This window comes from Xenopus laevis, chromosome 1L (assembly GCF_017654675.1).
Source record: "Xenopus laevis strain J_2021 chromosome 1L, Xenopus_laevis_v10.1, whole genome shotgun sequence".
Taxonomy (NCBI): Eukaryota; Metazoa; Chordata; class Amphibia; order Anura; family Pipidae; genus Xenopus; species Xenopus laevis.
The window spans coordinates 78,018,064-78,030,175 of record NC_054371.1 but is presented as its reverse complement, the minus strand read 5'-3'; the positions used below and the strand labels follow the sequence as shown (position 1 = coordinate 78,030,175).

The 12,112-nt window shown below is 38.4% G+C and overlaps 1 protein-coding gene across 1 annotated transcript; it reads left to right on the top strand.

Annotated features, from left to right (window-relative positions):
* Positions 1–593: 593 nt before the first annotated feature.
* Positions 594–11,871, top strand: cisd2.L (CDGSH iron sulfur domain 2 L homeolog). Its single transcript, NM_001089751.1, is given in 3 exon segments — positions 594–735; positions 4,938–5,152; positions 10,427–11,871. Coding segments are annotated over 3 exon segments (408 nt in total). The 5' UTR covers positions 594–632; the 3' UTR covers positions 10,517–11,871.
* Positions 11,872–12,112: the final 241 nt, after the last annotated feature.

The window sequence follows — 12,112 nt, the reverse complement described above, 5'->3', positions numbered from 1 at the left end:
ACCAAGCAGTCACTAGATTACACAGCCCTCTCACATGATCCCACAGCAGCAACCTGTTAAGGATTAGCATGTCCTTCCCTGCCATTCACCACTCCCTCCTGTGCCCAGAATGTGTCGCAACGTGCACCCATACCAGCTCATCATGCTTTACTGCTGCTCTAGTGCCAGCTGTCTTCAACTGATAGCACAGACCTTACCCAGCAGCAGCCACCTAATAATGGAACACACTGTGCTCCCTCAATTCACTACATATGTAACACCGCGTTCTTCCTCAGTAGCCCGGCTGTACATATTACTCAGCGTCCCTCTAGCAGCACAGATATCACGGTGCGCAGCCATTTTTGTACATTAAAAGCTGCAGTCCCAGCAGCAGCCCTATTCATATCACACCTCAACTCCTGCCTATATCACGCTGTGCTCCGCCAGCAATTCTATACTTATCGCAGAACACATTCCCCCAGCAACCCCTCTGCCAGGCTGTCACATGGTACAGTAAAGCAGGCAGCAGAGATAGGAGTTAGACACGCCCCTAAGTGACATCACCCACTCCCGCCTACATTTTGGTCACATGGCACTGGTATTGGAACTTCCTCAAAGCCTGTCCATTGAAGTAATCATCGTAAGGAGTTAGAATGGTGTTGGAGAGCATAGCCCGGGTGATTAAGGTGCAGCTGCCTGCTTACCTGAAGAGGTTACCCATCCCAGACAGCATTGCGGGCTTTATCCGCCTGACAGGTAACAGCTTTCATACACCCTGTGCCAGAGGCTTGTGCTTAGAACTTTATGTAACAACAGTGCGCTCTCTATTTGTATAATACGTGTTGGAACGCAGAGCCACATGGGACTAAACAAAAATAGGATTGTCAGCTCTTGGGTCAGTCTGTGCCCTGTACGTGCCAGCGTTCTGTAGCACTATAAGGTCAGCAGTCCTGGAGGGACAATGTGGCTACCCAAAACTTAATTTGGCTTAATTCTAGAAGATCTCTTTCTAAGCAACTTTGCAATAAATTTAATTGATTTAAAAAAAAGTATTTTCTGTCAGTTTGTGCGCTGCAGGTCCTGTGGTTGGAAACAATGTAGCAGAAGTCATCCTTGCATGCCTGTCAGCTGGAGTCTGCTACATTGTTTCAAAAGTCAGAGCAAGCACTGCAGAGAATAGAAAGCTGCCATTTCATGCAATTCACTTTAAACTCACTGAACATTTATAACAAATATAAATCATGTATAACATAGATCTACGGAACAGTTTACTATACTCTGTGCTGCTGCTTGCCCAAATTACATTCACAATCGAAACGCTGTTTCCCACAATGCCTTGCACTTTCTACAATGGATGAGTGGATCACCTTGATGTTAACTTTTAATATGTTATAGAATTGACAGTTCTAAGCAACTATCCAATTGGTCTTTATTATTTATTTTTATAGTTTTTTTTTCATGATTTGCCTTCTTCTGACTCTTTCCACCTTTCAAATGGGGATCACCGAACCCATATAAAAAAAGGCTACAAATGTGTTTTTATTGCTCATCTTTCCTATTCATATTCCAGTCTCTTATTCAAATCAGTGCAGGGTTGCTAGGGTAATGTGGATCTGACTGAAATTGCAGACTAGAGAGCTGCTGAACAAAAAGCTAAATAACTCCACAAATAACCACACACCACAAATAAAAAAAAAAAAATGAAAATCAAAGAAAAAACATAGGACTATACTGACCCTTTACAATATAGCCCAGTTACATAGAATAAGTTATATTTTGTGGGAACAAAAACAATCAGAAAAATCTGTTGTTGAAAAAATGTTAAAGGAATAGTAACAGCAAGGAATGAAAGTGTTTTAAAGTGGACCTGTCATCCAGACATAAAAAAAACTGTATAATAAAAGTCCTTTTCAAAGTGAACATGAAATCCAATTTTTTTTTTTATTATTAAAGCTTTCATAGTTGTAAACGCAGTTAAAAATCTCAGCAGTCAATCAAATATTGTCTGCCCCTCTATGCCTTAGGCATAGAGGCGGGTGCAGACATTTACTTTCACTTTCCATTCAGCACTTCCTAGATGTCACTGCTTTCCCCACATTCCCCCTCTCTGTTGACCATTTTAATTGTGTAACCAGGGCATGGGGATTGATATCAGGTCCTCCATTCTGGTGCACAAACAAGATTCTGAGATGATGCAAGTCTTGCCTCAATAACAGGGTCCACAAAATGGCGCCTGCCTGCTTGCTATAATTATGAATTCCCAGACGGAAGGAAACAAGATTAAAATAATTTATATAGTGTAATTAAAGTTTATTTTGCTTGACTTACATGATAAAATAGGATTTGGAATTAGTTATTAGGGTGACAGGTCCCCTTTAAAGCAATTAAAATATCATTGCTTTTAAAAAAGTTTCTCTTTTGAACACAGCAACATCATTAAGGACGATTATGGGCACTTTATTATTTTGTAAGCCAGTATTGCAAATATACCCTTGAGACTGGTCAACCACTACTGTAAAACCGCCATGTTCCCTTGATATAGTTAACTAAATAAACCAAAATAGCTGGCTTCTCCCCATCCAGCTCTGTATCATGGGCCCAACTCTACCTCTCAAGGACCTACCAAACTAGCCTGCTGGAAAGCTTCCATGCCTCTGTGTTGTGGAGATAGAAATACAAAAATCATCTGGTGTTCTCATGTCAATCACAAAACCCATAAATCCCTCTAGAATTGATTTGGCTTTGGTTACTCCTGATCTGCTGCCTCTGACAGATTACTGTTACTATTACCCACAAACACTCTATGACCACTCCCCTCTCCAACTAATGGCTCTCTCATACCACACATAGAACTTGGCCAAAAACATAGAGGCTTTTGCAGAGCTTTGGGCCCTTAGGGGCAGATTTATCAAAGGTCGAGGTGAATTTTCGAAGTTAAAAACTTAGACTTTCAAGCTATTTTTTGTGTACTTCGACTAGGGAATAGTCCAAATTCATTCGAATTTGAAAAAAACTTCGAAATTCGAATATCGAAATGTATCATGTACTGTCTCTATAAAACTTCGACTTCGACCATTCGCCATCTGAAACTTGCCGAAGTGCTGTTTTAGCCTATGGAGGACCTCCTAGTACCTATTTGGAGTCAATTGGTGGACTTTGAGAAATCAAAGTTTTTTGGGGGAAAAATTTCAAATCGAATTCGATCGAATGCGCTATTCTTTCGATCGTACGATTAGAATTCGGCCAAATACGGATCTCTTCGACCCAAAAAAAACTTCAACTTCACTTTGGTTGGTCTTTTTGAAATTGAATTTCAACGTTTTTTTCAAATCGAAATTCAACCCTTGATAAATATGCCCCTTAATATCACTCCTGCTATTCCTTACTACGAATTTTCAATAATTTATATTGCAAATAATGAATCTGAAAATGTAGAAGCTTTTGGTCCTTATACCACCCCTGGCCCCCATGCTGGGTTATGTAGATGACTATTTAAAGGGGTGGTTCACCTTTAAGTTACCTTTAAGTATGTTATAGAATGGCTAATTCTAACCAACTTTTCAGTTGTCCTTCATTGTTTCTTTTTAATAGTTTTTGAATTATTTGACTTTTTTTCTGACTCTTTCCAACTTTCAAATGGGGTTTACTGACCCCATCTAAAAATCAAATGCTCTATAAGGCCATACATTTATTGTTTTTGTTACTTTGTATTACTCGTCTTTCTATTCAGGCCTCTCCTATTCATATTCCAGTCTCCTATTCTAATCAGTGCATGGTTGCTATGGTAATTTGGGCCCTAGCAACCAGATTGCTGAAATTGCAAACCAAAGAGCTGCTGAATAAAAAGCCAAATAACTCAAAAAACACAACTTAAAAAAAAATTAAGAAAACAGTTGCAGATTGTTTCGGAATATCCCTCTCTGCATCATACGCTAAGTTAACTCAAAGGTGAACAACCCCTTTAATTGTGTGTATATGTATGTACAATATGATACAATAGGCAAAGAGTTTGTGTGGGTACTCCAGTTTCTTTCTCTTTTTCTTTTCACTCTCTTAAAAGTCTTACCCCCATATGTAATAAAAAGAACTACGTTTGCCTAGGAGCAGTAACTCATAGCAACCAATAAGATGTTTGCTTTTAAACAGGTGACCATTAAACTCTACCTGCTGATTGGTTGTTATGGGTTACTGCCCCAGTGCAAATTTAGTGCCTTTTATTACATAACCCGACAAAATTTTAACTTATAAGTCCTAGCTGCTTGAACAGTTGCTTTATTATCATGTCTTAATATAGTGCCAATATTTATGCATCAACATTTAGTATGATGTAGAGAGTGATTTTGAGACAATTTGCAATTGGATTTCATTTTTTCTTTTTATTATTTGTGGTTTTTGAGTTATTTAGCTTTTTATTCAGCAGCTCTCCAGTTTCCAATTATAGCAATCTGGTTGCTAGTATCCATGCAATGATTTGACTAAAAAACTAGAATATCAATAGGAGTCTGAATAGTAGGATGAGTAATATAAAATAGCGATATCAATAAATGTGTAGCCTTACAGAACATTTGGTTTTTAGATGGGGTCAGTGACCCTTCATTTGAAAGCTAGAAAGTGTCAGAAGAAGAAATAATAACAAAACTGGAAAAAAAAAAAAAAATGAAGGCCAGTTGAAAAGTTGCTTAGAATTGGCCATTCTATAATATACCAAAAGTAGGCGAACCACCCCTTTGAAAGCCATTTAACTTTGACAGGTACACATGCTGCTGCTGTTATTGTAACCAGATCAACCAATCACCTCTGGGGTGTAGATGTAATAAATAGAAGAGGGTACTTTTGCTTAACCGTTTAAATAATACAAATAATTGCCCTTAGTTGTAGTTTTTTTTTTTTTTGTCTAAACATATTTCTTTAAATAAATCTGAGATCCCCAAGAGTGTGTGTTTTTATTTTTCTTACAGTTTCAGAATGGCTGAGATTGTTACCATTCCTTGGTGTCCTAGCACTGCTTGGATACCTTGCTATTCGACCATTCCTACTCAAGAAGAAGCAGCAAAAGGACAGCTTAATTAATCTCAAGATCCAGAAGGAGAACCCAAAGGTTGTAAATGAGATAAACATCGAGGATCTGCACTTAGCAAAGGCTGCCTATTGTCGATGTTGGCGCTCTAAGACTGTAAGTACAGCGTATCTTCCCATCATTAAAGGGAAGATTTGTCTAGTAAAAGAAAATGTAATTCTAAGCAACTTTGCAATACACACTCATTACATTTATGTTTTTTAAGTTATTTGTATATGTATTGCTATTGAAAAAGCAGTTTGTCTGTCCCTTTTCTATTCTCTGCCCTGATGTCTAAGATTGTTGATACAATGTAAGACTAGGCAGCTGATTAACAGACCTGTTTTTACTGGGGAACTGTGACTTTTGCAACATTGTTTAAAAATTAACAACAAAGAGTTAAGCAAATGATGCTTTCAATATCAATTGTTTTTACAAATAACATTGAAATCACTGAAAAAATTTAATAAACGTATATGGAAAAGTTGCTTAGAATAAGGTTCTCCTTTATAAGGCAAATCTTTATTTTGGGGTTTTTAACCTTCTAAGACTTTTTTTCAGTTCAGTTGTTTTCAGATCGTCCACTGGAAATAAAAACTTTTTTTCAGTTATGCTTTGGCAAAAATAATATAAATGCAAGTTATACACTAAACATGTTATCTTTGTAGATAACACGTTGTCTAATTCTGGGCAGTGTCATTCTGTGGCTACTAAAGCAAATACAGTTCTGTCTTGCATAAAAAAGGTCATTAACTCAAGGGATGAAAACATAATTATGCCACTTTATAGGTCCCTGGTAAGGCCTCATCTGGAGTATGCAGTGCAGTTTTGGACTCCAGTCCTTAAGAGGGATATAAATGAGCTGGAGAGAGTGCAGAAACATGCAACTAAACTGGTTAGAGGGATGGAAGACTTAAATTATGAGGGTAGACTGTCATGGGACATGATTACACTTTACAAGTACATTAGAGGACATTATAGACAAATAGCAGGGGACCTTTTTAGCCATAAAGAGGATCACCGTACCAGAGGCCACCCCTTCAGACTAGAAGAAAAGTACTTTCATTTGAAGCAACGTAGGTGGTTCTTCACAGTCAGGACAGTGAGGTTGTGGAATGCACTGCCGGGTGATGTTGTGATGGCTGATTCAGTTAATGCCTTTAAGAATGGCTTGGATGATTTTTCATGGACAGACATAATATCAAAGGCTATTGTGATACTAAGCTCTATAGCAGTGATCCCCAACCAGTAGCTCTTGAGCAACATGTTGCTCTCCAACCCCTTGGATGTTGCTCCCAGTGGCCTCAAAGCAGGTACTTATTGTTGAATTCCAGGTTTGGAGGCAAGTTTTAGTTGTATAAAAACTAAGTATTGTGCCAAGCAGAGATTGCCAGACCATATAGGGGCTACCAAATAGCCAATCACAACACTTATTCAGCACCCCAATGGACTTTTTCATGCTTGTGTTGCTCCCCAACTCTTTTTACATTTCAATGTGGCTCATGGGTAAAAAAGGTTGGGGATCCCTGCTCTATAGTTAGTATAGATATGGGTATATATAATTTAATTAAAAGTAGGGAGGGGGGTGTGTATGGATGCTGGGGTTTAATTTGGAGGGGTTCAACTTGATGGATTTTGTCTTTTTTCAACTCAATTTAACTATTCTCAAAAAAAAAAAATTAGGGTCAGATTTATCAAGGGTTGAACTGAAAATTCAAAATCCTAATTTTCATTTTTTTATGGTCAAAACTGTCAAATTCGACTAGGGAATTATTGAAATTCAATTCGAGTTTTTACAAAAAATTCAAATTTGATTTTCGAGATTTATCATACTCTGGCCCTTTTTAAGAGCTAAAATTTGACTATTCTCCTTCTAAAACCTGATGAATTGCTGTTTAAGTCAATGGGAGACATCCAGGGATCAATTTGGAGTTGTTCGAGCCTTCCTGACATAAGAATTTTTTTTTTGGATAAAAAACCTGAATCGAGTTTTTAAAATTTAAATCGAATTCAATTCCAGTTTTCTGGTCAATCCTATTCACCCAAATTTAAAAAATTAGAGTTTTATAATAAATTTCGATTGGTCGAATTTCGAGTTCATGGGAGTTTTACAAAAACTCACATGAATTCAAAATTCGACCCTTGATAAATGCGCATCTAAGTACTGACAAAAAGAATTGTTTTTCTTGTTCAGACATTCTGTACTCCCCGTAAAGCTGGCCATAGATTTGCAGATTATTAGGCTATATCGGACAAACATCCATTCCAATCTTCTGACCTGCAGCTAACCATTCAGATTAATATAAAGTAGAGAGCAAAGAGAACAAAATCACACAATGCTCAGGATATTAATTGACAGACCTTAATCGTAAGAAAGTTATGTCCGACACAATCTCCCATTGATATTGTCTTTTAACCTGTCCTATCGAGTGAACGACTGATTACCATGGTATGAAAAATGTCGGAACACTCAACACACAGTCCGAAAATCATACGAACCGTCGTATCTTTGCATCTTTGGCCAGTTTTAAGCCCATTGTAAATACTGTACAATCCTTCAAAATGATCTGCTACTGCTGCACACCTTCTTGCAGACACCTGCTAATTTGCATGTTTACTACGCTAAATGAGAACTGCTTTGCATGTGCTGTCTATTAACCTCCCTTCATATTGATGATGAGCCCTAGTAATTTCATGTGAGGCAGATACCAACCATATTTCCATGAGACATGTCAGTGGATCCTAGCGAAGATGATACACTGTGTGTATAGTGGGCTGCTCATAGTATTGCTGGGGTGCATTGTTGCACTCTTAAAGGAAAAATAAAGTAAACCAGTAGTTCCCATCTTCTTTTTTGCTGATTCACTGCACATGCTCTGTGCTGCTGTCACTTACTGAGCTTAGGGACCCACTCACAATATACTGAATATGTATATAATATAAATGTATCAATATAAGGCTAATTAATAATTCAGATTATGCAGAAACCAGCACAATTAGCATAAGAATTTAATAATCAGCCTTGTAGCATCCGCTTCTATGACAGGCAAACCTGCTTTTTAAATTTGCAACGACCCCTAATCTTAGATGCTCAAAGCACACTGAGCATGTGTGTGTCGCAGACACTCCTTAGAAATTCAAGATGAGAAACTCCTGCGAAAAAGTTGAAGGCCTGAATCATTATTAATATAAAGATGCTGAACCTTTAAGCTGGTTCAATATCTTCAGTATATATAAAATATGGCATTTTGTTCTTTTATGGTATAGCTTTCCTTTAACAATAATGTACCTTTAATTATACACTCTGATTATAGCAATGCACATTGAGTTTTGACATCTCTTAAAGGGAAAAAATCAGTTAATAGTGCTGCTCCAGCAGAATTCTGCACTGAAATCTATTTCTCAAAAGAGCAAACAGATTTTATATTTAATTTTGAAATCTGACGTATACAATATGCATATTGTCAGTTTCCCAGCCGCCTAAGAAGAGGAATAGGGGGATACCCTTATTGACTTATTTAACAGAAATAATATTATCCTGTTAGTTACTGCTGAGGTCTGACAGTTGTCAGAGTTAATTAGTTGCTAAAGAATATTTTAAGAGAAAAGTACCCTGCTTGTAACTAACATATCAGGTAGCAATGGGTCACTCAGAAAATAGTTTTGCACCACTCAGTGGTTAAAAAAATATTCACCTTCTCTATATTTTTGTAACAAAGTCTCACCCTGGTGGTCTAGTGGGGGGACGGCAGGGACGCCTGCCGCCCCCTCTGTGGGGACGCCCGCCGAGCTGCTCCTCTTCTAGCGTCGGCTCTTCCTTAGTGCGCGCGCGCACTTCCGGATTTAAAGGCGCGTGCGCGCTGGCGTAATGACGTCAGCGCGCAATGGCGCCAAATTTAAAAGTATTAAAGAGGCATTCCCACTGTTTGTCATTGCCCGTGATAGGATTGAATTTCCTGGTGCTCCTGAGCCTTGTGCTAATCTGTCTGTTATCTTCTGAACCTGTTTTGACCCCTGCCTGGCTATTTTGACTATTCTTACTTCTGGATCCTGACCTTTGCCTGCTTTCGACAACGCTTCTGTTTAACCCCTTGTTTGACCACCCGGTTTTGACCCTTAGCCTGTTTGACGATCCTTGCTATCCGCCTGCCTCGACCCAGCCTGCCTGACTACGATTCTGCCTAATCCTTTGTACTGTGACCCCGACCCAAAAAGACTCTGCTAACAGCTGTGCCCCTTTGCTAGTCAGAACATCTCGCCTTGTACCCCTCGTTAAGTCCAGGTGGCACCCAAGTAAGCTGAGGGCTCCTCCCGAAGCCGTGGTCACACTACTGGTGAAGCCGAGCCGAGACCAGGGTACTTGGCACTTGTTCTGGTATTGGGTGCCGGTTGTGACAATTTTAAATCAAGGTTTCTGCAATCATTTACAATCAATTTTCAATCATTTTAAGTCAATGATTCTCATAGGTTAGAGAACAACCTAAAGTGCTGTGCAATTAATCCAGTTCATAAATTCATTATTAATTAATAAAAAAGATCACTTAATTATTGGTAAAGTGCTAATTGTAGTTAATTAGGATACAATAACCCAAATTATAAATACATTCAAAATTCATATCTTAGATAATAACAAGATTAAAGTGCAGTCAGTTCAATAAATATCAATAGATTACTTAATGAACATCTGTGAATGTAATTAATTAGCTAAGATTTTCAAATGTGTGACTGATGATTAGGATCGATTATTTAACCAGAATGCTCAAATACATAGAGTAGTTTGAAGAAATTGGAAAATATAGATGGTGGAGTTGTACCAAAAGCTTACTGCCTGTTATTTTTCTAGACCTGGGACAGCACAGAGTAGGAGAAAGGACTGGGACTGTGGCCTTGTATTTTAACTTGCCCTGATCTTGAAAGAGGCTAAGCTACACCTAAAAGCCACAAATCCATGGCCCCTTAGAATTGAAGGAAGTGTTGGAGAGACCAAAAAGAAATGATTAGTAGTGGTCACTTAACCCCACACCCGCAAGAGACCCAAACCGAACTTAAAAATTCAAATAGGTTTAAAGCCAAATAAAGCAACTGATCGCCAACGTGCGTTTCGCTTATTAGCTTTCTCAAGGCAAAAATTACGTTTCCCAGCTGCCCCCAGTCATGTGACTTGTGCTCTGATAAACTTCAGTCATTCTTTACTGCTGAACTGCAAGTTGGATTGATATCACCTCCCTTCCTTCCCCAGCAGCCTAACACCAGAACAATGGCTGAAGCTGCCTGGTAGATATAAGAACAGCACTCAATAGTAAAATCCAGTTCCCACATTGAGTAGGATAAACAACAGCCTGCCAGAAAGCAGAATGAATCCATGCTCTCTATCTTTTTTTCTCCTTCCAGTTTCCTGTTTGTGATGGATCTCATAACAAGCACAACGAGCTCACGGGAGACAATGTGGGTCCATTGATTCTCAAAAAGAAAGAAGTATAATGCACCTCGGCTGCCTGATACTGACTCCACTGTGCAAAATTGGAGATTGGAGATTCTTAGTGATTAATTTCTTGCAAGAGCCTTACTTACTGAATGGACTTCAACAAATTGCAATATTCTGTAATCCCTCCCCTCACTAAATCTGTGTGAATTACTTCAAACTGTTCTGCCTTATGTACTTCTTCCAGCCCATGTTAATGTGCCTTCCTTAGACAGTTCTGTCACATCTCAACATAATCACTTTGGCCCAAGTCACAGTGACCCATTTTCACTTGACTTATAAAATGCTGGGATCTGATTATTTGCGTGAAATTGCTGCCATTTAGAGAAACGTCACTGCTATGGCATTTTGTCTTTTTAAAGACTGTTTATATCAGCAGTGTTCCCTTCCTCATCTTAATGTATAGCATTTCCCCAGTAAAACAGCAGTTTAGTTACATTTCTATTAATCTATAAAAAGGATTTCCGTCAGCTATTTGTAGATGTGCTGTTACACACTGCCTGAGTATTACACACCGTGCCTGTGATGTTTAGTATGTACACTTTATATAGTGATTGCAGTGGACCACTGGTATTAATGTAGTGTGAGTCAAAAAGTCTTAATATTTATGGCGACCTCATTTTTATTTAAAGGTGATTTATGTTTTGGGCTTCTGTACCAGTCCAAGGCAACCACAGCCCTTTAGCACGGAAGATCTGTGTCTCTGAAGATGCACCAGTAGCTCCCAATTTTCTTTTCTGCTGATTCACTGCACATGCTCTGTGCTGCTGTCACTTACTGAGCTTAGGGATCCACTCACAATCGACAGTACACATAGAATATAAATGTCACAATATATCGCTGATTAATAATAAATACAGATAATTACTACATGGCAGCACAGAAACCAGTGCAACTTGCATCACAATTTAATAATCAGTAGCATCAGCTTATATTACAGACCAAACTCATTATCTGCTTGCTAATTTGCGACGACCCCTAAGCAGCCCACTGAGCATGTGAGTGTCACAGACTTTCCAAGATGGTGACCCCCTGTGACAAGTTTGAAGTCCTGGATCATTGCTACTATTGAGAAGCTGAAACTTTAGGCTAGTGACAAATATGTCATTTTTAGCCATATTTATTTTTAAGGTTTAGTTCTCCTTTAAGACTGGTTTGTATTGTTGGCTTTTTTGTTTTAACCTGTCGGTTGCGGATGCACCAGGATAGGATTGATTTCTCCTTTACTGCTTTCCTAACCATTGTAATGTTGTACTCGAACCTGTTTTTATTTGGTCACCTTCAAAATGTTTTCAGTGTATTATAGTGTGCAGCATATGGGTTTGCAAGCCTTATTAAACTTCATTTTTGAGCAGCCATGAAGCCATTAGGATAGCAGTAGTTCTTCATCTGTCCCACCACCCTCCCTGTCTTCACTGCCCAGTGTGGCCCTAGCCTATACTCCCTATTTTTAAAAATGTTTGCGTAAAATTCTAAATGTAACAACAAAATGTTTCTTCTAGTTTAGATTTCATCTCTTTAAAGTTTGTGTGTAAAGAATAAATGTCGACCCAAACGAGGCTACATTTATTCCTGACATTTATGTAGTGTAAAAT